The 27,280-nt window shown below is 38.0% G+C and overlaps 1 protein-coding gene across 6 annotated transcripts in view; it reads right to left on the bottom strand.

Moving 5' to 3' along the window:
- Positions 1 to 27,280, bottom strand: part of DEUP1 (deuterosome assembly protein 1) — a 230,290-nt gene that overhangs the window by 89,919 nt on the left and 113,091 nt on the right. For 3 of the 6 annotated variants that reach the window (XM_082340465.1, XM_082340466.1, XM_082340464.1), the window contains exons 6-7: positions 16,331 to 26,356; positions 15,145 to 15,217 (exon numbers count right to left, since the gene is read on the bottom strand). The exons of 1 other annotated variant lie outside the window; for it this stretch is intronic. In XM_082340465.1, coding sequence (XP_082196591.1) covers positions 15,145 to 15,191 — 47 coding nt within the window. In that variant the 5' untranslated portion in view covers positions 15,192 to 15,217; positions 16,331 to 26,356. Of the gene's footprint in view, positions 1 to 15,144; positions 16,235 to 16,330; positions 26,357 to 27,280 lie in introns of those variants that run through there. 2 more of the 6 variants (XM_082340460.1, XM_082340462.1) reach the window with 2 other exon arrangements.

Below are 27,280 nucleotides of genomic sequence, written 5' to 3'. Positions count from 1 at the left end.
TCCTTAAAAAACTAAAAATAGAACTACCATATGACCCAGCAATCCCACTACTTGGCACATACCCTGAGAAAACCATAGTTCAAAAAGAGTCATGTACCACAATGTTCACTGCAGCTCTATTTACAATAGCCAGGACATGAAAGCAACCTAAGTATCCATCGACAGATGAATGGATAAAGAAGATGTGGCACATATATACAATGGAATATTACTCAGCCATAAAAAGGAATGAAATTGAGTTATTTGTAGTGAGGTGGATGGACCTAGAGTCTGTCATACAGAGTGAAGTAAGTTGGAAAGGGAAAAACAAATACCGTATACTAACATATATATATGGAATCTAAAAAAAAAAAAAAAAAAAAAAGGTCATGAAGAACCTAGGGGCAAGATGGGAATAAAGACGCAGACCTACTAGAGAATGGACTTGAGGACACAGGGAGTGGGAAGGGCAAGCTGGGACAAAGTGAGAGAGTGGCAGTGTATATATGGACATATATACACTATCAAATGTAAAACAGATAGCTAGTGGGAAGCAGTTGCATAGCACAGGGAGATCAGCTCTGTGCTTTGTGACCAGCTAGAAGGGTGGGATAGGGAGGGTGGGAGGGAGGGAGATGCAAGAGGGAAGAGATATGGGGATATATGTATATGTATAACTGGTTCACTTTGTTATAAAGCAGAAACTAACACACCATTGTAAAGCAATTATACACCAATAAAAATGTTAAAAAAAAAAGGAAGTTGTATACATAGAAGAGTACTCCTTTAAAGGATTTTTCTGAATTCAGATGTGAGAATGTGCTTTAATATTCATCTGCCTTGGTCTTTGAAAATATGACTTTCACAGCAGATAAAAAAATTTTGGTAGATCATGTAGCAGTACCTAGATTTTTAGGAAGAATTTGACAAGATCCTATGCACGAGATCAACGACTAAGATATAAGTCACAGAATAAAGAGTAAATGATTCAGGAGAGAAAATGAGACTTTTGGTTGAAGATGGATGAACATACAAATTTTGCTCCCTTCCCAAATCCTACTAAAATAAGGCAAAGGAATATTTTTAACCTAAGGTTAAACCTACAGGACAAAAAAATGGGAGATGGTATTGGAAAAAGCCAAGAAGCAACCCACTAGATATTTCTGGAAGTAGGAGGTGAACGCTGGCTGCCCAACTTATACCCTCTAAGCAGGAGAATTTCGAATCACGTTCTCTGGAAACTGATCAGCCTGAGACAAAGGAAAGAGACTACCCTGATAATCAGACAGTGAAGACCACTATCAACAAGCCCTGCCCATGTACACTGGAGCTTCCCATCAGCTTCCGATGCCATTACTCTTAAATAGGAGCAAGCAGTCAGAGATCACAGACATCTGAGGAAAGCAGTTCACACAACGAGGTCAAATACAAACAGAAAGACATTGTTTGAAGAAAATTATGCAGAAAGAAGAAAACTTCAAAAAATTTATAATTAAGATACTAGAGGTATTAGCTCCAGGAAAAACAAAACGTGCAGGAAAGGAAAAGTAATCACAGTATACTATATGGCTCAGAGGTGAAGAGTATTTATAAAGGTAGAGGTATTTATAAAGTCATAACAAGGCAAACAGAATATTGATCCAACCAAAATTATGGTGTATTGAGAGAATGGAGGAATGGGGTGTGTGTGTGTGTGTGTGTGTGTGTGTGTGTGTGTGTGTGTGTATAGCAGGAATGATGAGGTGACCAAAACTGAAAAATCAAGAAGTAGCAATGTAAGCATGTTCTTTAGAGATATGGAGATAAACATCAAAAGGATCAGCCAAAAGAAATGAAAGTGGTTGCCTTTCGGGAGTGGAAAACTGGAGCAGGAATAGGAGATTGCTGTTTTTTGGTAACAGTGACAAAGAACCAAATGACTTTTTAAATTACATACATGAGTAACTAAGTAAAGGAAAATCTGGATAAATGTTGTTTTTCAGTTACAAAAGATATTTTAAAGAAAAAAAATCCATCATATGTGCATCCACTCATATTGTACAAGGAAAATGACATTTTTCAAAACATTACTCTAGAATTCAGAAATTTTGGGACTCTCTGTGTTTTGACCTTAGCATTGCTCAATGCATTTGTGGAATTCCTTTTTAGAAGAGATAAGTTTATTAAACATTAGCTTTAATAATCTTAAATATATTAGACTGCACAGCATATTGGATGGTGGTTATACTGAGCCCTCAGGGAGCTGTAGCTGCACTGTAGTTGGTGGAATGATTTCTCTGGAAAACCGAATTGATTTCTCTTCTTGAGTAGCAGAGGCTGGGAGTAGGCAGCGCCGTGGAGTAATTGTTAGGGTTTGGAAAGAGGCACAAATTGAAGGATGTGGAGAAATATACAAGAGCCACACCCACAGAATGACTGACTGTAAAGGAGTTAATATAAGAAGCAATAGATAATTTCAAACACTTCTTATTCATATTTTTAATAAGAGTCAAAGGGTGTACTGCATTGATAAAGAAAAGCAATTTACTATGTAAAAGGAACAATGAAATAAACATACAAAAAAGAAGTATTGGGAATAAAAACATGGTTGTCAATACTAAAGATCTCAAGAGAAGCAATAAAAAACCAGAATGTAATCATTGCTGAAATAAAAATTAGAAAATGCAAGGAATTCCTCCAGAACATAGAGCAAAAAAGACAATGATGGAAATTATGAGAAAAAAGAAAAAGATGTAGGCATTCTAGTAGATTGAAACAAGATGGTGGAGAATTATTAATCAAAGGAATAGAAGAAAATTTCACTGAGCTGAAGAGATTTGAATCTTCAGTAATAAAAGTGTTCACCAAATGCTGTGAAGGATTATTGAGAAAGGATCTATACCTAGAAAGTTATCTTGGTAAATTTGTAAATTCCAAGGATAAAAAGAAATCCCATAAGCCTCCAGATATGGAAAAATAAAAGAAAGGGATAACAAAACCTGAAGGAGAGAATGAGACTGGCATTGGACTTTCCATCTGCAACACTCCATGCTTCAAGACCATGGGAGTAATGACTGTTACAGAGTTCCCGTGTAAGGGTAAAAATAAGACATTTGGACATGAAAAAAGTTAAGAAGTATACTACCTATGTTCATTTTTATGAAAAGATTACCTAAGGCAGTACTTCAGTCAAATTAAAAATGCATTTTAAGAGGGGATTAACCAAGATGGCGGAGTAGAAGGACGTGCTCTCACTCCCTCTTGCGAGAGCACCAGAATCACAACTGGCTGCTGGACAATCATCAACAGGAAGACACTGGACTTCACCAAGGAGGATACCCCACGTCCAATGACAGAGGAGAAGCCACAGTGAGACGGTAGGAGGGACGCAATCAGAGTAAAATCAAATCCCATAACTGCTGGGTGGGGGACTCACAGACTGGCGAACACTTATACCACAGAAGTCCACCCACTGGAGTGAAGGTTCTGAGCCCCACGTCAGGCTTCCCAACCTGGGGGTCCGGCAATGGGAGGAGGAATTCATAGAGAATCAGACTTTGAAGCCTAGTGGGAATTGATTGCAGGACTTTGACAGGACTGGGGGAAACAGAGACCCCACTCTTGGAGGGTGCACACGGAATAGTGTGCACATCGGGACCCGGGGGAAGGAGCAGTGACCCTGGGGGAGACTGAACCAGACCTACCTGCTAGTGTTGGAGGGTCTCCTGCAGAGGCGGGGGCTGGCTCTGTTTCACTGTGGGGACAAGGACACTGGCAGCGGAGGTTCTGGGAAGTACTCCTTGGCATGCGCCCTCCCAGAGTCTGCCATTAGCCCCACCAAAGAGCCCAGGTAGGCTCCAGTGTTGGGTCGCCTCAGGCAAAACAACCAACAGGGAGGGAACCCAGCCCCACCTATCAACAGTCAAGTGGATTAAAGTTTTACGGAGCTCTGACCGACACAGCAACAGTCAGCTCTACCCACCACCAGAGCCTCCCATCAAGCCTCTTAGATAGCCTCAACCACCAGAGGACAGACAGCAGAATCAAGAAAAACTACAATCCTGCAGCCTGTGGACCTAAACCCACAGTTACAGAAAGATAGACAGGATGAAAAGGCAGAGGGCTATATATCAGATGAAGGAACAAGAAAAAACCCCAGAAAAACAACTAAATGAAGTGGAGATAGGCAACCTTCCAGAAAAAGAATTCAGAATAATGATAGTGAAGATGATCCAGGACCTCGGAATAAGAATGGAGGCAAAGATTGAGAAGATGCAAGAAATGATTAACAAAGACCTAGAAGAATTAAAGAACAAACAAACAGAGATGACCAATACAATAACTGACATGAAAACTACACTAGAAGGAATCAATAGCAGAATAACTGATAAGATAAGTGACCTGGAGGACAGAATGGTGGAATTCATTGCTGCGGAACAGACTAAAGAAAAAAGAATGAAAAGAAATGAAGACAGCCTAAGAGACCTCTGGGACAATATTAAACACAACAACATTCGCATTATAGGGGTCCCAGAAGGAGAAGAGAGAGAGAAAGGACCAGAGAAAATATTTGACGAGATTATAGTCGAAAACTTCCCTAACATGGGAAAGGAAATAGCCACCCAAGTCCAGGAAGTGCAGAGAGTCCCATACAGGATAAAACCAAGGAGAAACACGCCGAACACATAGTAATCAAAGTGGCAAAAATTAAAGACAAAGAAAAATTATTGAAAGCAGCAAGGGAAAAACGACAAATAACATACAAGGGAACTCCCATAAGGTTAACAGCTGATTTCTCAGCAGAAACTCTACAAGCCAGAAGGGAGTGGCATGATATACTTAAAGTGATGAAAGGGAAGAACCTACAACCAAGATTACTCTACCCGGCAAGGATCTCATTTAGATTTGATGGAGAAATCAAAAGCTTTACAGACAAGCAAAAGCTAAGAGAATTCAGCACCACCAAACCAGCTCTACAACAAATGCTAAAGGAACTTCTCTAAGTGGGAAACACAAGAGAAGAAAAGGACCTACAAAAACAAACCCAAAACAATTAAGAAAATGGTCATAGGAACATACATATCGATAATTACCTTAAACGTGAATGGATTAAATGCTCCAACCAAAACACACAGGCTTGCTGAATGGATACAAAAACAAGACCCATATATATGCTGTCTACAAGAGACCCACTTTAGACCTAGGGAAACATACAGACTGAAAGTGAGGGGATGGTAAAAGATATTCCATGCAAATGGAAATCAAAAGAAAGCTGGAGTAGCTATACTCATATCAGATAAAATAGACTTTAAAATAAAGAATGTTACAAGAGACAAGGAAGGACACTACATAATGATCAAGGGATCAATCCAAGAAGAAGATATAACAATTATAAATATATATGCACCCAACATAGGAGCACCTCAATACATAAGGCAACTGCTAAGAGCTATAAAAGAGGAAATTGACAGTAACACAATAATAGTGGGGGACTTTAACACCTCACTTACACCAATGGACAGATCATCCAAAATGAAAATAAATAAGGAAACAGAAGCTTTAAATGACACAATAGACCAGATAGATTTAATTGATACTTATAGGACATTCCATCCAAAAACAGCAGATTACACGTTCTTCTCAAGTGCGCACGGAACATTCTCCAGGATATATCACATCTTGGGTCACAAATCAAGCCTCAGTAAATTTAAGAAAATTGAAATCATATCAAGCATCTTTTCTGACCACAATGCTATGAGATTAGAAATGAATTACAGGGAAAAAAACGTAAAAAACACAAACACATGGAGGCTAAACAATACGTTACTAAATAAGCAAGAGATCACTGAAGAAATCAAAGAGGAAATCAAAAAATACCTGGAGACAAATGAAAACACAACGACCCAAAACCTATGGGATGCAGCAAAAGCAGTTCTAAGAGGGAAGTTTATAGCTATACAAGCCTACCTAAAGAAACAAGAAGAATCTCAAGTAAACAATCTAACCTTACACCTAAAGAAACTAGAGAAAGAAGAACAAACAAAACCCAAAGTTAGCAGAAGGAAAGAAATCATAAAGATCAGAGCGGAAATAAATGAAATAGAAACAAAGAAAACAATAGCAAAGATCAATAAAACTAAAAGTTGGTTCTTTGAGAAGATAAACAAAATTGATAAGCCATTAGCCAGACTCATCAAGAAAAAGAGGGAGAGGACTCAAATCAATAAAATCAGAAATGAAGAAGGAGAAGTTACAACAGACACCGCAGAAATACAAAGCATCCTAAGAGACTACTACAAGCAACTTTATACCAATAAAATGGACAACCTGGAAGAAATGGACAAATTCTTAGAAAGGTATAACCTTCCAAGACTGAACCAGGAAGAAACAGAAAATATGAACAGACCAATCACAAGTAATGAAATTGAAACTGTGATTAAAAATCTTCCAACAAACAGAAGTCCAGGACCAGATGGCTTCACAGGTGAATTCTATCAAACATTTAGAGAAGAGCTAACACCTATCCTTCTCAAACTCTTCCAAAAATTGCAGAGGAAGGAACACTCCCAAACTCATTCTATGAGGCCATCATCATCCTGATACCAAAACCAGACAAAGACACTACAAAAAAAGAAAACTACAGACCAATATCACTGATGAACATAGATGCAAAAATCCTCAACAAAATACTAACAAACAGAATCCAACAACACATTAAAAGGATCATACACCACGATCAAGTGGGATTTATCCCAGGGATGCAAGGATTCTTCAATATATGCAAATCAATCAATGTGATACACCATATTAACAAATTGAAGAATAAAAACCATATGACCATCTCAATAGATGCAGAAAAAGCTTTTGACAAAATTCAACACCCATTTATGATAAAAACTCTCCAGAAAGTGGGCATAGAGGGAACCTACCTCAACATAATAAAGGCCATATATGACAAACCCACAGCAAACATCATTCTCAATGGTGAAAAACTGAAAGCATTTCCTCTAAGATCAGGAACGAGACAAGGATGTCCACTCTCACCACTATTATTCAGCATAGTTCTGGAAGTCCTAGCCACGGCAATCAGAGAAGAAAAAGAAATAAAAGGAATACAAATTGGAAAAGAAGAAGTAAAACTGTCACTGTTTGCAGATGACATCATACTATACATAGAGAATCCTAAAACTGCCACCAGAAAACTGCTAGAGCTAATTAATGAATATGGTAAAGTTGCAGGATACAAAATTAATGCACAGAAATCTCTTGCATTCCTATACACTAATGATGAAAAATCTGAAAGAGAAATTATGGAAACACTCCCATTTACCATTGCAACAAAAAGAATAAAATACCTAGGAATAAACCTACCTAGGGAGACAAAAGACCTGTATGCAGAAAGCTATAAGACACTGATGAAAGAAATCAAATATGATACCAACAGGTGGAGAGATATACCATGGTCTTGGATTGGAAGAATCAACATTGTGAAAATGACTCTACTACCCAAAGCAATCTACAGATTCAATGCAATCCCTATCAAATTACCAATGGCATTTTTTACGGAGCTAGAACAAATCATCTTAAAATTTGTATGGAGACACAAAAGACCCCGAATAGCCAAAGCAGTCTTGAGGGAAAAAAACGGAGCTGGAGGAATCAGACTCCCTGACTTCAGACTATACTACAAAGCTACAGTAATCAAGACAATATGGTACTGGCACAAAAACAGAAACATAGATCAATGGAACAAGATAGAAAGCCCAGAGATAAACCCACGCACCTATGGTCAACTAATCTATGACAAAGGAAGCAAAGATATACAATGGAGAAAAGACAGTCTCTTCAATAAGTGGTGCTGGGAAAACTGGACAGCTACATGTAAAAGAATGAAATTAGAATACTCCCTAACACCATAAACAAAAATAAACTCAAAATGGATTAGAGACCTAAATGTAAGACTGGACACTATAAAACTCTTAGAGGAAAACAGGAAGAACACTCTTTGACATGAATCACAGCAAGATCTTTTTTGATCCACCTCCTAGAGTAATGGAAATAAAAACAAAAATAAACAAATGGGACCTAATGAAACTTCAAAGCTTTTGCACAGCAAAGGAAACCACAAACAAGACGAAAAGACAACCCTCAGAATGGGCGAAAATATTTGCAAACGAATCAGCAGACAAAGGATTAATCTCCAAAATATATAAACAGCTCATTCAGCTCAATATTAAAGAAACAAACACTCCAATCCAAAAATGGGCAGAAGACCTAAATAGACATTTCTCCAAAGAAGATATACAGATTGCCAACAAACACATGAAAAGATGCTCAACATCACTAATTATTAGAGAAATGCAAATCAAATCTACAATGAGGTATCACCTCACACCAGTTAGAATGGGCATCATCAGAAAATCTACAAACAACAAATGCTGGAGAGGGTGTGGAGAAAAGGGAACCCTCTTGCACTGTTGGTGGGAATGTAAATTGATACAGCCACTATGGAGAACAGTATGGAGGTTCCTTAAAAAACTAAAAATAGAACTACCATATGACCCAGCAATCCCACTACTGGGCATATACCCAGAGAAAACCGTAATTCAAAAAGACACATGCACCCGAATGTTCATTGCAGCACTATTTACAATAACCAGGACATGGAAGCAACATAAATGCCCATCAACAGATGAATGGATAAGGAAGTTGTGGTACATATATACAATGGAATATTACTCAGCCATAAAAAGGAACAAAATTGAGTCATTTGTTGAGACATGGATGGATCTAGAGACTGTCATACAGAGTGAAGTAAGTCAGAAAGAGAAAAACAAATATCGTATATTAACGCATGTATGTGGAACCTAGAAAAATGGTACAGATGAGCCGGTTTGCAGGGCAGAAGTTGAGACAGAGATGTAGAGAACAGACATATGGACACCAAGGGGGGAAAACTGCGGTGGGGTGGGGATGGTGGTGTGCTGAATTGGGCGATTGGGATTGACATGTATACACTGATGTGTATAAAATTGATGACTAATAAGAACCTGCAGTATAAAAAAACAAACAACTAATACTAAACTTTCATTGGGTTATTTGTATGGAAATATGTAAATATAAATGTTTCAGACATTACATGAAATTTCTAAAAATCTTATATGTTTTGGTATAATGTTGTAAGTCATAATCCTAGTTATTACTTTAAAATGCATATCTCAGAAATAACTAATTTTCTTGTCAACTGCATTATTATGAACTTTCATCAAATCTTTAACTGTGGTCATTTTAAAGTCTTTTGTCATTTACAGACAGTTCTGGGTGTACTGTGATGCTTTTGCAAATATGTTCCTATAAAAGGGTTTCATCTTCAAGAAATTCATGGAAAAGACTCTGACAAGTACAGGTTTATGGTAACTGACTGTACTGCTGAACTGAATGAATAAGCATTTTCAGAACTCTAATGAAAAACTGATGAACTCATAAAAGTGCTAACAAAAGATCAAGATAAAAAAAAATTAATTACATGGGACTGAGTGAACTGATGAGGATGATTATAATTTTTGTGACTCTCTGTTTGAATTAAAAAAAAAAAATCCCACAAGGACTCAGAGGCAAAGAATATACAAATCAAATTGCACTGCAAAGTAAAGGAGCTGTTACAGTGGAGGATTACTGGACTGAATGTCTATATTATGACATAGTATGAGTGTGTTTCATGTTTGGTAATTGCAATCATTGTTGCTTTTGTTGTGGTCATCCATGTACAAAGCTTGGTGTCAGTCTATTTATCTCTTGTAAAAATAAAATACAGTGTGTGTGTGTGAAAAAAAATGCATTTTAAATAATTTAAATTAAGAACAGGGAAAATTTTATATAACAGTAATAAGCGATGCAATCAAATTTACAGCTGTTAAAGAGGATTCTTAAAAGAGGAATAAAATAGTTAACATTATCCTATATATAATCATTTATATATAAATTAACAGAAATCAGGACTAGAAATCCAGATTATTTCTTGCAGGTGAAGTAAGGGAATGCGGAAGCAAAAACAGTACTAAAGGTGAAGTCTTACATAGGGTTGAGGGAGGTCAAAGTTACACTAAAAATTCAGGAAGCCAAACTAGAAATCCAAATTTAAAATGTTTGTAGAAAATGTAAATTAAAAACTTATAAAATAGGATGTAGAACTTCTAAGAGAAAAAAGAAGAAGAAGAAAACTAGATAAGACTAGTAAATGTTGGCAAAGCAAAAAGGGTCAAATGTTAATATACTAATGATCATAAAATCCTCTTTTTAGTGGCAAAGACATTCCAATTGAGGTATATATATACATTAATCTAACCATATGCTACTTATAAGAGACACAATATGATATTAAAAAATATTGAAAACAAGGGTATGAGAGAATAGAAAATATATATTGGTCTCTGCCCCTGGTTCCCGGCACAAAGTTCCTAAAACCCTTGTAATTTCCTAAGTGATAAGAACTCTAGGGGCATCTCTTGCTCTAATATTGGTCTTAGACATTGGTTCCTGAAACCTTAGTAATTTCCTGGGTGATAGGAGTGTCTTTTGTTCTAATGAGGCAACTTTGGGCAGGTTCCTAGATGACTCCTGGATGAGGGCTGGTCACCAGAAAGACCAAGTCATGATTAGAAACTTGGAATTTTCAGCCCCGCCTCTCCCTCCCTCCATTCTCTCGTGTAGGGAGACGGTCTGAAAATGGAGTTAATGATCAATCATGCCTACGTGATGAAGCCTCCATAAAAACCCCCAAAGTACGGGGTTTGGAGAGCTTCTGGGTTGGTGACCAGGTGGAGGTGCTGGGAGAGTGGCATGCCGCTTCCCATATACCTTGCGCTATGCACACTTTCCATCTGGATGCTCATCTGTATCCTTTAACAAGCTGGATGAAAGTAAGAGTTTAAAGGTAAGTGCTTCCCCTAGTCTGTGAGCTACTCTAGCAAATTAATCAAATCCAAGGAGGGGCTATTGGAACCTCTGATCTGTAACTGGTTGGTCAGAAGCACAGGTGACAACCTGGGCTTGCAACTGCAGCTGAAGAGGGTCGTGAGCAGTCTTGTGGGACTAAGCCCTCAACCTGTGGGATCTGATGCTGTCTCTGGGTAGACAGTGTCAGAACTGAGTTGAATTGCAGGACACCCAGCTGGTGTCCCAGAGAATTGCTTGGCGGGGGCAAAAACCTCCACATATTTGGTGACCAGAAGTGAAGTGTTCTCTGTGAAGGTAAAGGAGACACACAGGGAAGAAAGACATAGTAGGGAAGAACTGGGTTTTTCCCTACAAAGGAAGGAAAAGACTGAATTTTTTCCTATATAGAAGGGATGAAGAAGGCTATTACAGACTAGTGCAAATTAAAAAAAAGCAGAGATGGCAATATCAATATCAGGCAAAGTAGAATTCAAATAAAAATCACTCACTTATACTTGTGAGATATTCTATAAAGCTAAACCATATAATATACCACGAAGATATAACATCCATGAACCTCAATATATTGAGCAACAGAACACTGGATATATAAAATAAAAACTGCCTGAAATAGAAGAAGAATTGGACAAAAATTACAATTATAGTAAAGATCTTTCTTAAAATGTGACAGATCAAATAGACAAAAAGGTAATAATGGATTTGAAAAGCGTAATTTAAACGTAATAATAATAAGAATTAAACAGTTTGGCTATATATGTATAACTTTTTAACCTTTTTCCTTAAGCAAAAGAGAATAAACATTTGTTTTCAATGCCTAAAGGACATTTATAAAAGTTGATCATGTAACAAATCATAAGAATAATCTTAATGAAACTGAACTATCATATAGGTCATATTCTATGACCATGGATGTAGGGGGATTAGAAAGTAATAATAAAGAGATAATTAAACCCCACCCCCAGAAGTTACATCTCCCAAATATCTCTTGAGTCAAAGAAGAAATCAAAGCTGAAATAATAGACAATTTAGAAAATGAGAGTGGGAACACTAATTCTACGGCCTGTAGCAAAGTTGAGCCCAAGAGGAAATTTAGCTTTAAATGCTTGTATTATTTAAAGAAATCATGAAATTCAGAAATCATGAAAATAACTGAATCGTATTTTTCAACTCAAGTATCAGAACAGGATAAGTAAAATAAAACATAAAAGGACACGGGCTTCCCTGGTGGCGCAGTGGTTGAGAATCTGCCTGCCAATGCAGGGGACACGGGTTTGAGCCCTGGTCCCCCCCGCTCGCCGCAACTAGAGAAAGCCCTCGCACAGAAACGAAGACCCAACACAGCCAAAAATAAATAAATAAATAAATAAATTTATAAAACAAACAAGACAAAAAAACATAAAAGGACAAAGAGTAGAAATTCATGAATAAAACAAAAAGAAAGTAAAATGTAGACATGGTTCTCTTAAAAAGTCCAATAAAAGTAGACTATTTATTCATTCTATAGTTATTTATGTTCTGGACATACACTCTGAAAACAAAAAGGACAAACTTGGCTGATTTCACTTTGTTGTACAACAGAAACTAGCACAGCATTGTGAAGCAGTTATACTCCAATAAAGATGTATAAAAAACAACAACAACAAAAAAACCTCACCAAACATGACAAAAATAAATAAATAAATGTTTCATTTAGAAGGAGTTTAGGTTGATAATTATGGCACAAACACCTATAATTGGGAGAAATGTGGGATAAATAAAAATCAAACCCTGTTATAACCTAGATGTCAGAGAATCATGACTCACCCACATCATAAATGTTCTGTGTAAAAGCTCCCACCTCAGGCCTTTGTGTTTTCTGTTCTTCGTATCTGGAACCTTCTTCTCTCAGACATAAGCTCTGCTCAAATGCTGCCTTACCAGGAATCTTTATTTGACCACCCCATTCTCATCCTCAGCCTGCTTTATTCTTCTTCATATCACATATGAAACATGTTGATATCTCCCACTGTCTCTCCTACTAACGTAAAAATCCCTTGGAGGAGCTGTCTCTAGTGTGTTCACTGCTGTCTTCCTGGTGCTTAGACCAATGAATGGCTCATTGTAGACTTTAGATAAATGAAATCTTTGTCAAATGACGGTTGCTCCACAAATCATTACTGTGTATATAGGTGACATGGTTTGATAAGCATATAACAAATCCCTGATGAGTGAGGTTTTATTATCTTCATGATCTAAATTTTTACATATTTCTCAATAGTGCATGGGACAGAGGCAAAGCCAACCTGGCTCTCCATTCTTTGGAGACCAAGGTCGACAAGGTCTGGTCCCACGCCTGTTGTGGTAAGTGGTGGCTTTCTCATGGAAACCTCCAGTAATTCTCATTCACTTCTGGTTTGTCATTACATTGTACCCAAATGAGCTCTAGGGCTCCCTACTAAATACTAAGTTCTTTAAGGTTTGTTTCTTAATGGTCTTTGTATGAGTCAGAGAGCTTAGTGTTGTGCCTGGCATACATTCAGTCCTCCATACTTTTTTCCAAAAGAATGAATGAAGAGAAACAGCAGTCTCCATGGCCGCAGATTTGCAGGAGTGAAGTGATACCTGGTACCCAACCTTAGGTTCAAGACCTTTAATCTGCATCTCAGCCCTCAGTGCCATCTTCACACCAGGGACCTACCACCTGCTCAATCCAGAACCCTATCCTGGCTCCGCTGTGGACTACAGGCAGGATACTCCCCACTTCTTTTTGCCATCCATTTCTAGTGCAGCAAAGTGCTGGGATTGGAGCCAGACATATCTGCTGAATTCAAATCCTACCTCCTCCAGAAACCAGCTGTGTATTCTGGGCCAAGTTCCTGCTTTATTTCTCTTTCTTTCTACCTTTCTGAACTCAACGTGACCCAGGCTGCTAGTGGTCCACCAATATCCATTCTTTTTCCTTTTATTATAGTACCTCTAAGCTTTAACTGGCCATACGGCTGCCCAGTTAGAGACTGCATTTCTCAGCCTTCCTTGCAGCTAGCTCTTGCCCTGGGGCTAAGCTCTGGCCAATGCGGAGTGAACAGAAGCGAGGCTTGTCACTTCCAGGTCATACTCCTAAGAGGAACGGTCTTATTCTCTCCTCTTGCCCTTCCCCCTTCCCTCTGGCAGGAGCACAGTCATTGATGGTGGGAGATGAAGCAATCACTTCAGGCCCAGAGCTGGAAATCATGTAGTAAGAATGGCAGAGCTGCCCTACCAGCCGTGGTCTGCTCATCTCTGGTCTTGTGGATGAAACAGAAATACACTTCAATCTTTTTTAAACCTCTGTATTTGGGGGTCTCTTTGTCACAAGAGCTTAGACTATACTCTAACTAATATGCTCAATTTTGTTAGTTGTAAAATGAGAATGATACCTGGCAGGGCTGTTCTAAGGAGGAGTATGCAGTAGAAGTTTAAGACTCGTGCAGCTTTCCTTTAGCCTGATGTCAAAGTCCCAGTCTGAGCAGAATAACTGAAAGTAATATATCTGGAGTGTTTGACGAGTGCCAAAGTCAGTCACAGTCAAGATCAGGAACTATAGTATCACCCCTACCCCCCATCCCTCTCCCACTTTCGCTACTCCCTCTCAACTCCCTAAGCTCTAGGGTCAGCCAGTGGCCAGTTGGCTAATGAAACAGTAGGAAGAGAAACCTTTATGGTGCTGGTGGCAGGGAAGGACAGACATTTGTCAAAAAGAATTTAACTTTTTACAATGGCAAATGCCATACTAACTCTATTCCTTATCTCTTCCTGAAACGTTTGGTAAAATATCCAGTTCTTGTTGCAGTTTTGAGGAGCTAAATCTGTTTTGAGGCTATGTTTACGTTTTGAGTTCAGCCTTAAGGGCAAGGCTGGAGGGATGTTTGGACACTCAATGCAGCAGAAAAGGAGCAAGCTGGCCAGGAGCTGCTGCACTGTGGAAACCCAAGAGCACATGAGGCCTATGTGGGCATCCATCATCCTAGAACACTGGAAAATTTCACTAAAAGTTGGAAAATGGTGATTTTTGACTACAGATCCATAGTCAAAACTGGAAAGACTCAAACTATAGATTCTTAATTAAAGTCACTTGAATTTCTCCCAACCTCCTCACCAAAAATAATTGGTACATCCTCTATTAATACTACATTTCAAAATTCACATATCATCAGGGAGATTTTGGCATAATTAAGTACCAACGTAATTAAAAAGAAATGTCTCAGCACTTACTCCATTGTATTATGGGGTTGGTTCTCCATGTCAAGAAACTGCTGCATCTGGTTTGTATTTCTTGATTTTTAATCTGTGAGGGGGAAAAAAATGATCTAGATTCCTAAAATGCTTACATTTATTAACCTATAAAACAAGAGAATTTTGCTACTGGCAAACCATGTTGTTATATGAGTTTTTCTGAGTGTAGTAGCTCTTGGTTCCACAAAATGTAGAAACTTGCATGCGTGTGTGTGCCCCGTGCATTTATGACATTGGCTTAGTGATGAGTTGAAATAGATGCTACTGACTGAAATGAACATTCATTCACTATCTACTGAACAACAGCTTGGTGCCAGGTACTTTGCAAAGTGCCAGCACATGAGTTAAGTAAAACAGAATTCCTACTCCAGACGGGTCCCAGCTGAAGGTGCTCAAGCTTTCCTTCCCGGCGGCTCCCCTAAAGGTCTGCCTTTATTTGAGTAGATTCTTTCTTTGGTCCTGTCTGGATTTAGTTAGAATGAATACCATGAGATTTAGGACAAAAAGCCTAAAATTGCCTAAAAATAGAAATTTTACAATTCCTCAGTGGCTCTGTGGGCACCCGCTCACCCTTTTGACAAAATAGGGATGTTAGTACTTCCTAAAGTAAAAAAAAATGTTTTTCCCAGCAACGTAGTTTTAATTAAAAAGAAAAAATCTATGAGGATAAATGGACAAATATTGAAAAGGACTTCGACTCCTCTGAATAAAAGTTAAACAGCTTTCAAGATGGTAGAAAGAGGAGGAAGAGAGGCGGGCTCATGTCCCTCTCAAATCAAAGGGATTAAAGAAAGACCCTGGAATTGCGAGTGGAGAAGAGGGGCGAGGAGCAGGAACGGGGAATGAAAACCTGACCAGTACGTTCAGATGAAAATTTTCATTTTGTAGGTTCTCAAATCTCTCACTTTAACATCAGGGAAACTGAGGCACAGACGAGCCAAGTGACTTGCCCAAAGCCACACAACTAGAACACAGACCTTCCAGTTTAGGGAGAATCTCTGTTCTGAATTCTACAGGGTCAGCCCGAGCCTCTCTCCACCCGCCCCGCAGCCCGCGCCCCCCGGGAGGGTTCAAGGCCAGCCTCCGCGGAACAGCCTGTCTGTTGGGGGTCCCCCGCCCCTCTTGGGCAAGCTGGGCTGAAGGTCGAGGGTCCGAGGCGGGTTACCTGCGCTGCGCCGCGCTCTCCCGAGAGGTCTGAAGCCCCGGGTGTAGGAACGCCGAGGCCACCGCCAGCCCGGCCCGCCCCGAGGGGTCCCGCCGCCCGGGCCCGCCCGTCCGCCGCGCGGCCTCCGAGGCCGTTACGGCGTCTGGCTCCCGGCCTGCCGCCGCCGCCGCCGCCGCCGCAGAGCCGCCGCTGGCTGCCATGGGGACGCGGCCGAACTCGCTGCCGCCGGGGGTGAGGTGGGGGATGGGCTCGGCGGCGCGGCGGGCTGACCCGCGGGAGGTCGCGGCTGGCGCGCCTTGCCGGGCTCCCCGGGACCTCGCCGCCCTGCGGTTCTGCGTCTAGTGTCTGCTCAGCAGACGGAGGGCTCCCCGAGACCGCATTCTGGGTGCTGTCCACTCTGTGGCTCCCACTGCTCAGCAGAGTGTCCGGCACTCGACGGGGATCCGAGAAATATTTGTCGGATGAATGAACGAAATAACGAGGGAACAAAGTGTAAACAGCTGGGGTGGGGGAGGGTTCTGCATCCAGGTTCCTTAAATCCCCCTGGCTTCCCCGCCTCTTACCCACATTTGAAATGATACGAAAAAGAAATGGACTTACGGCAAAGAGAGCTGCCTTTCGAGTCACCAGAGTGTCCCCCAGCTAGGAAGACCTTTCAGCAGCAACTGTACCTGTCTTTCCCGTCCAGCGCATTGGGTCCTTAGAACAACTCTGCGAGTTAGACGGAGCAGTGTTCCTTCCCTTTTAGGGAGAAGGAAATAGCTCCTAAGTGGGGGAACACGGACGGAACGCAGAGTGATTGATTCCAAATTCTTTTTTTTCACCAAATTCCAAGAATAGTTGATGACAGAAGCTCTGTCTCATGGTTCTCATTTCACAGAAATGATAGGAAAGAATATATGCATGAATACTTGTACGTACACACACACACACACACACACACACACACACAAATATATATATACCCATTTTTTTTTCTACTGATACCACGAGTGATATTTTAAGCACTTAGATTTTGTGTTTGGAAAATATTCTAGTATCTATTTTAGGGACAGAATTCCTTGCCAATACATTCAGTCGATTAATTCCTAACTCTTAAAATCTTTTATTTGCACTCCACTTTCGTAATATTAACATTAATTTGCTACTTTAATATGGCTATCAGTTTAATACTGACCTCAATTCCTCCATCCAAATTCCACCTGAATTTCAAAAAACCATTTGCTGTTTCTTGACAAATTGAGTTTCATAGATGAATTGTGTAAAGTAACTCAGGTCATTAGTGCTAATAAGTGTTTCATAGTTCTCATTATGATTGAATGAAGAAAGTGATCATTTTATCTTAACTTGAGACCTTCCATTATTCTGTAAACCTTTGTCATATTCTCTCTCTATTCTTGTCTAAACTGAATTGATCAATATATTTATTCTGACCCCAGGAAGGGAAAATGGAACTAGGAATGAAATTTAATGAAGTTTCAGGATGCCCAATATCACTCACGCTGTGTAGCTCTTTACCATTGGTAAGTACTTTTATGTTCATTAGTTCTTTATATGCTCAAAATGTACCATGCAACACAAGTGTAACAGGTGTTATTATAGCTCCTTTTAGCATATTAGGAACCTAAGGTTTAGAGAGAATAAAAAAATTTGTCCAAGAGGATACATCTAGTTCAAGTGCAGCTAAGATATGAACCAAGATCATCTTACTTCAAATCCAGTGCTCTTCAAACTCTGTCCAAAAACTAAGGTTGAGTAGGTTTCTTTAGCAGTCAGAATCTTGCACAGGTAACTGTAGATGTATTTAAAGCCATATTTTCACAAGAAAGAATGAATGTGAGCAGGGCTTGCAAAGCATAGGTATGTGAGAGTTCACATACTATGACAGATTTAAAGAAAATTTCAATATAGAATAGAAATACCCCATTCAATTTAATAGGAATAAAGGTTTCATTTCAGGGTGAGACCTAAGACTTAAAATGCAAAGACCTACCCTCCCCCGCTCCTCACTGCTCCTTGACTCCCCGCCATCAAGTAAGAACTGCAAAGCCTTGAATTTACCCTGAAATGTACCTATTATTAGATCTTTTCAGGTGAAATTGTTTTGAAAGGGATGAGGAGAGGATCGAGGATGGTCTTTGGAAGAAAAGCTAAGGGATGAATTATGTAGAATAAATGATAATCATTATAGACTGAACCTTAAAAATTGAAAAACCTTCATTAACAAAACAGTTTTCATGCCAAAATTTATAACAAACATACAACTTTAACTTTAATACAAACATACAACTTTAATATATGGAAGGTTCTATAAATTATCTTTATGTCTGTCTTTTTATCAACACGGGAATATTTATTTTTATATCATTTTCAAAAGAAGGCTAAAAAATTATATATATTACAATAAAAAGTTATGACTACCTTATGCATGGAAAATATTTTAGAATAAAATTTTAATAATAATAATTATGAGGTAACCATAGAGTTGGAAGAATTCATTAAGGGCACCTAGTCCAACCCTTCATTTTATATAAAGAAACTCAGACCCAAAGAATTAAAATGATTTGGCTAGTTTTATTTCTAGTTAATGACAAAAATAGGGATTAGAATCCAGGTTTTTTCCTTATTGTATCTTGCCACTTCTATAAGTGGAAGCAGGTTGAGGGAGTTTTCTGGAGATGCTTCAATGCATATTCTAGTTGAGAAAATAGCCATTCAGGAAAAGGAGATTCGGTCTTTAGAACTAAGGCCACCCTAGAGACAGCACTGTCCCATAGAAATATAATGCATACCACCTATCCACCCATGTAATTTAAAATATTCTAGTAGTCAAATTTAAAAAGTAAAAAGAAACAGGTGAAGTTAATTTGAATAGTATATTTATTTAACCCAACATATCCAAAATATGTTTTCAACATATAGTCAGTATAAAAATTTGAGATATTTTACTTTCTTTTTTTCTATACTTAGTCTTCAAAATCTGGTGTGTAGTTTATACTTCCAGCACAATCAGCTCCTAGAGCCATATTCAAGTGCTCAATAGCCACACATGACTGGTGGCTACCATACTGGACAGCATAGCCCTGGAATATGGGTGCCTGGTGAGTGTACTAAAGCTCTTTGTTAAGTGTGAAGGGTCATACAATGAGAAAGAGTCTAAGTAATTTGGGTGTGATTTGAGAGGGACTATGAAAGTCTCCTCCCTCGAAATCCTCATTAACCTTCTCTGCATTGGGAGAGGGATTGGAGAAAAGCATAACTAGGCCCCTTAGCCAGGCAGGGGGAGGCCTTTCACTGCATCGTGACCCACAGTCCTGTCAATTCTCCTCATCAGGGCTGCTTCTCCAAAGAGAATTCACACAATTCAGATTTGATGGGAGGGCCTTACCTCTTTGTGTCGGCTGGCCAGGGGCCCAGGTGCCACAGAAGCACATCCTCCTGATGGGAATTAGGAACACCGGATCTCATTTTAGGTTCAGAAAACAAAACTAAATTTTTTGGAAAATGGCTACCATGATTTTTTCCTATAGTTTTCCTTCTTAGAGGTCCTTAGTGTTTTGCTTTGTGGTTTTGAAAATGTAACCCTCTCTTGGATATTAAAGGGAACCAAAGATTTTTTACAGTCTTGAGCTAAAGTTTCATGGATGGAATAGCTTATTTCCTGGAATCAGGCATGGCAGGGTTAATGCTGAAGTGAAAGGTTCCCAATGGGGAAGACGAATTTGGAGCCAGGGGTCAACTCTTTCCAAAAGCTCATCTCTGTTAAAACCTTTCAGGTCTCGAGCTAATATGATAGTGAGAAATTATTGGGTCAAAATCGAAGAAAGGCAAGAACCTAGAGAAGTGAGCCCAGAGCTCACTGCTGCTTTTGCCTGGAAGGCATTAGATGCTCTGGAAGGAAGAACCACAAAACTGATCAGCAGTTCTGGTAGTCTTGGGAAGCAAAGGGGCCAAAAGACAAAGCCTGGGCTCACCCCAGATAAGGAGTCAATAACTACCCTCTGCCTTTAAGCTCTAATCCCAAAGAGCTTTGCCCTCAGGAAAATGGTGAAGTGGAAATAAATCAGTCCTCTCACTAACTTGCAGCCCAGCTTTGGATCACCTAAGTAATTCAGGACAATCTCAGTCTCTGAGCATGGATAAGGCAGTGTTGGACTGGTAGATTAAAACACCTGGAGAAAGTTAGCAAAAATTTTCTCTGGTGAAGATTAAAATCATTCTAGGCCTCAAATTCTTCCTAAGAATAATTTCTCATATAGCAGAACAGACACAAATGTAATCTAGGACCAGGAAACAAGATACCATCAGGGAAAACTGGTAGAAAGTACAGACCACAGAAACAGAACCACAGAAGATTTATATATTGGAATCAGACAAAGATTATAAAAATATGGATAATATGTTTAAAGAAATAAAAATAAGATTGAAAAATCTATAAGGAGTGCTAAATATAAAAAGCAACTTAGCGTATTTGAAAAGGAACCAAAGAGAAATTCTAAAACTAAAAAAATTACTAATAAGAAAACTTAAGAACACAGCAGATGTGTGTAATAGTAGATCTGATAGAGGTACAGAGAGAATTTGTGAGCTGGAAAATAGATCAGAAGAAATTTTCCAGATTGTAGGGAAAAGACAAAATATTGGATAATATTTTAAGATGAAGGTTTACAACTTTAGTACTTATTAATAGAATTATTTGTTGTTATGAAAATAAAAATAGATACTATATATGAAAGTATCTAGTACATGCCCTTGCATTTAGTGGGTACTTAAGAAGTATTTGTTGAATTTGAAATTTGGTTATTTCACAAATCATCTTTGTCACTTTTTATAACTTCCATTTCTTTGTCAAAATGTTCAGCTTCTCTTTTAATTTTTAAACATATTAATCATAGTCATTTTCTATTCTGTGTCTTATAATTCCAATCTCTGAAATTTTGGGATCTATTACTGCTATTTCTTATCATGTTATCTTATTTTCTTGTATGTTTTATGAGTTTTGACTATAAGATAATTTGGGTGGGGGGACTTATTTCTGGGACATCTTTGAGGCTAGAACTGAAGTTAAATTCTTCCAGAGGATTTGCATTTGCTTTTGAGAGTTGCCTTACGGCATAACCAACCCCAAATTATTTTATATTAAATTTTTGACAGGAGATTTTTAAGACAACACAGGTAATATGAATGAATGAAAAATAAGTGTAGGGACAACTTATGATACAACTTTCCAGAGAAAGAATTTTCCTTCACTTAGGGTCAAAGTTAAGATAGGTATGTGTTCTGCTGTTCCATTTTTGTGACAAAAAATAAGTGTCTTTTATTTTAGAATAGTTTTAGATTTACAGAAAAATTGTGAAGATAATACAGAGAGTTCTCATATACCCCACATCCAATAGCCCTTATTATTGACATCTTTTATTAGTATGGTCCATTTGTTACAACTAATAAACAAATGCTGATGTATTATTATTAACTACAGTTTGTACTTTACTCAGATTTCCTTAGTTTTTACCTAACATCCTTTTTTCTGTTGCAAGATCCCACCCAGGATAACACATTACCTTTAGTTATCACGTCTTCTTAGGCATCTCTTGGCTGTGACAGTTTCTAAGAATTTCCTTGTTTTCGATGATCTTGACAGTTTTGAGAAGTGCTGGTCAGGTATTTTGTAGAATGTCCTTCAATTGGAATTTGTCTTGTGTTTTTCTCATGATTAGACTGGGATTATGGGTTTGGGGGAAGAAGATCACAGAAGTAAACTGCCATTTTCATCACATTGTATCAAGGGTACCTACTGTCAACGTGGTTTATGATTGTGGGTGTTGATCTTGGTCACCTGATTGAGATAGTGTTTGTCAGCTTTCCCCACTGTAAAGTTACTCTCCCCTCCCTTTCCATTCTGTGCTCTTTGGATGGAAGTTATTATGTACAGCCCACACTTAAGGAGTAAGGAGTTTTGCTCCATCACCTCCTTAAGGGTACGGTATCTATATAAATTATTTGAAATTCTTCTGCATGGAAGTTTTGTCTCATCTCTCTCATTTATTTATATCTGTCTGGACTCATGGATATTTATTGTATACCATGAATTATAATTCAAAGCTTTTTTATTTATTTTGTTTCTTAAATTGTTCCAGCTTTGGCCATTGGAAATTCTTTCAGTTAACTTCTATGTCCCTTTGACATACCCTCATCATTGTGGGTTTTAGTTTAGTTTAGTTTTGGGTTTTTTTGAAGCACTTCATGACTTTCTGGCATTATAAGATGTTCCAGGCTCATCTATAGCTATAAATATCTATATCTACAAGTATCTATAAATGCTTCTATACGTAACCATTTGTTTTATTAGGCTAAACATGAGTTCCCATTGTAATCTCCAACTAACCAATTATGTGGATCATTCTAACCTCCTCTCCTTGCTTATGTGTAAACTCCTACTCCAACAGGAAAAAACTGGCTCCCACCATCCACCATCTATTTACTTAATTATTCAACTGCATAAGTATACAGGTATAGCAGTATTGGAAGCGTAAACCTGTACCCTCTGAAAAAAAATTTTATCAGGGAGAGTACAGTACTTATGTACAGTTAATTTTGCCTTTTTTACAGATTCTATTCATACCCAAAGTTACTTAGATCAGTACCTTTTCCCCTTACCTCTTTCATACATTTACAGTACAGTTAGAATGTCACATTCTGCATTCCATCCTGGGATCCTTCAACCCCCTAAATCACTTTTTAAAAATTTGTATGCATTAAAGTTTACTCTTTGTCTCTCATTTACTTTTATAGTGAGAGTAGCCTTTGGGGAGCCCAGGTTTTTGCAGGCGTCTTCTATTGGAATCCTCACCTGGGCTGGTCCTGGGCTTTATATCCATTGACCCTCTGCCCATAGTCATCACAGTGTAAGAAGAAACACTCAGGGCAAAGCTGCTTTTAGCATTCACTCCCTTGTTAGAGGTCTTGCTTTTACTTGGGTTTATAAATCTATCAGTTCCATTCTTTCTTTCCAACTCAGCAATATATTTATATTTTATATTTTATTTGTTTTGATAAGGAGGGCTGTTAAGTATACCTAATCAAACATGCTGCCAGAAATGGAAGTCTTTTCTACATTATTTAAATTTTTTTCTTATCATATTATATATACATGTTCTGTAAGTTTCCTCAGCTCTTTATTTTTAGAAACAGGAACAGTTAAAATTATGAATGATTTAAATAAATAAATGCTTCAAGATCAGCCCCCATCTGCTATAGATAGTGTTGTTAGTGAGAAATTAAAGAACAGAATATAGCAATGTGTATAATAAGAGAATATGGCTTTAAAATATATTTAGAACGCAGAATTTTGTATTAGGAAATCTAACTATCATTATTTTATTGTTATTTAATTGTATTGAAATGACTTCTATGAACTGAGAATTACTTTCTGTGTATCTCTGAGTGTCATGTTTCCTAGTTATCCTATAAACAGTGGTTAATATGCAGGTGGCTGAGTAAAACTGAGTTAGAGATACATGAAGAAACAAATTTCAATGGATAAACATTCTATCATCACCATGAGAGACTGCAGCTCCTGTTTTAGAGAGATACCAGTGTTTTATCCATTTTAGTGTCACCCTTCAATGAACACGTGAAACAACATAAAGGTTGAAGAAAAATGACTCCTAGTACCCTTGTTTCTTAGGTTTGTGTTGCAAGACTACTCATCATGTTGCCACCATTATGCCTCTTTTTGTTCCTGGTACAAAGCATGTTAGCATTGTCCCTGTTGCTACCTAATATGAGTTGTTATGCCTATAACAAGACATTATTCCAGGAGGCATCTGAGTTCAGTGTTGAGGGAACATGAGTTTGCCACATTCAATAGGAAAAAAGAAAACCGAAACATTTTTCTCTTTTCCTTTTCCTGGACAAAAATGATGAAACCTCTTAGACATGTCTCAGAAAAGGAAGCAGAGAAATATGTACCATGAAATCTAGTTCCCAGTGCCCTTACATACAGAGCCGCTTACTCCCCACCTGCTTGCATTCTACAGTGCTTGATTCTACAGAAAACTTGTTAGAAAACAACTTTTGACAACTTAGGGATGGATCATCTCTAAAAAATAAATTTACATAATTCTGATGGAACATTGTGGAGTGTCACCTGAAAAGTATACTGGCCTTCAGTTTATGGTAACCTCAACATCCAGAAACCCAAATTATCTCTGAAAGTTTGTAAATTGCTTTATAAAGAAGGCATCAATCTCATTATCATGGGGTTGTGCTGAAATTCATTATGCAGTCCTATATCTGAACTGACTGGGAGAATTTTCTCAGCTTGACATAAATCCTTAGATGGTAGAGACTGATGATCATTGTGAGAAGAAACCACATTTTCTTTTTTTTTCTCTTTTCATTGTTAAATATTTCAGTTGCATTTCTCACTTTAACTGGGTCTCAGTCACTTACCCGTCGATGGCTGAATTAGGTTTGTTAACAGTGAAGGAAAGGAAATTCATTCTTCTGAAAAAAGAATCAATAGCAGTAGGCAGTGCCCTCCAAGCAGGAAAAAATATATAATTTCAATGTTCATCATTTAAAATTGTGGAATTCTTATCTCGAACCCTACTTTTCCTTTGAACATACAATATTAAAATGCTACTATACAAGTGATTTATTTCTGAGAAATTCAGCTGAGCATTATAGAAAGAAGATGGGCTTTGAATTTAGACAGACGAGAGTTTGAATCCCAACTCTGTTATTTAACAGCTATATGACTGGCTAATTTATTTAATTTCACTGAATATTAGTTTCCTCCTTTCTATAGTGGGAAATAACAGTAGTTACAGGGCTGTAGTAAATATTAAATTAGGTCAGTGATGTATTTAATGTGCTTGCCACTCAGTAGGTACCTAAGAATAGTTGGAATTAGCATCATTACATGGTTGTTTCTATCGTAATATTATTATTTGTTATATAACTATTCTGCTGTGTTTTAAATATTCAGAGAGAAAAACTTTTAGAAGCAAATTAGCCTGGACAAGTTAAAATAAAGAGCTTAGTCAGAGAACACTTGAATGATAATTAAATATTGATAAAGGGAAAGGGAAAGGTAATTAATTGGTTGCTAAGGTATTTTTCCCAATTAAAAGTCAATCCCATGGGGTTAAATAAAGACTTTCTGTGTGTCGAAATTTCATTTACTATTCCATTATTCATCCATTCAAAAACAGCACATTTATGTAATGTGAACTATATGCTAGGCATTGTGGGAGAGGAAAGATCAAGGGGTAGGAGCATGCAAAGAGAAATTCATCTGATAAGCAAGGTGCTTTTTTCAAATCATAAATATACAAAAAAATGCTCATCCTCACCAATAAAGAATACAAATTAATAAAAATATCAAATAGAATTGAGAAAAATTAGAAAGACTAATAACATTTAAAATTGGCAAAGAGAGAGAGACATTCTCATCTACTGTTTGGGAGAGTATAAATTGTTACAATTATTCTGGGGAGGCAATTTAACAATATCTACCTAAATTTAAAATGTGCAAGCCTGAAATTCCAATTTTAAGAATTTATCCTATAGAAATAATATCTTGAGGACATAAAGATATACATACAAAGAGGTTTTGTTGCAACATTGTTTATAATAGCAAAAAAGGAAGGGGGAGAGCAACAGAATAGTGTACACCTGTATTAGCTATGTATTGCTGTGTAACAAATTATCCCCAAAATTATCAGTTGAAAACAACAAATATCTATTACCTTATTTCTTTAAGGGTCATGAATTTGGTTTTGGCTTAGCTGGGTGGTTCTGGCTCAGAGTCTCTCATGAGATTACAGTCAAGACGTTGACCAGGACTGGAGTCTTTGAAGACTTGACTGGGACTGGAGGATCTGCTTCCAAGATGGCCCACTCATGTCTGTTGGCAGAGGACCTCAGTCCCTCTCTACATGGACCGTGTGAACTTTTCCATGGAGCTTCTTGAGCATCCTCATGACATGGCAGCTGGCTTCTTCTCTCAGGAAAAATGATCTAAAAGACAGCAAGAAGGAAACTGCAATGCCTTTTATGAACTAGTTTTGGAGATCACACATTATCATTTCTATAATATTCTATTCATTAGCACCAAGTCACCAAATCCAGTCTAAGCTCAAGGGAAAGTGAATTAGGCTCCATTTTTGGAGGGAAGGGTGTTGAATGATTTATGGATGTATTTTAAAACTATTTAACTTGTCCTCTGGCCACAGAGTAAAATTATTCTCACATAGAGAATATACTCATCCCCTTCCAACACCCCCCAACCAACCCCGTTTCAACCATTTATTGCATCAGTTTAAAGTCCAGAAACATGTCAGCTTAATCAGATCCAGGTGAGGCTTAGGCTTGTCAGGTGTCATTCCTTAAGTGCAACTCCTAGAGTATGGTTCCTTAGATCTCAAGCCCTGTGAACTAGAGACAAGTTATCCATACATATATACATCCATATACACACATAAATACATACATGAGGGGATAACTCGTCCTATATATATACATATATATATATATGTATGTATATATATGTATATGTATATATGGGACAGGCACAGGATAACCACTCTGGACATTCTTGTTCAAAAAGAGAAAAAATGGGATGTCCAAAGCAGTCACTGTTCTACAGCAATTCTGAAATCCACTCAGCTACATGTTAGATGTTCTTGATTCAAACTCATTCCTACTCCTGACCAGGAATGATTGTTCGTGGCTCTTGGCTTCAAAAACCTCCGAAGGTCACCTGGCACATCAGGTACATTTTCTACTTTCCTGATTCATTCCTCTTTTTCCTTGAAAGTTAGCCTATTTTGGAGCTGTGTAATTTTCTCAGTAAAATTTTAGAGTTCCAAATGCCTGTTTTCATTGTGTACTATCTCCTTCAGTCTAAGCTGGTGTTATTTCTGTAATTATAATTATTTTTAG

This window comes from Balaenoptera borealis (genome assembly GCF_965194805.1).
Source record: "Balaenoptera borealis genome assembly, chromosome: 11".
NCBI classification, from domain to species: domain Eukaryota; kingdom Metazoa; phylum Chordata; class Mammalia; order Artiodactyla; family Balaenopteridae; genus Balaenoptera; species Balaenoptera borealis.
The sequence above is the reverse complement of the archived record's forward strand: the minus strand, read 5'-3'. Positions and strand labels throughout refer to the sequence as shown.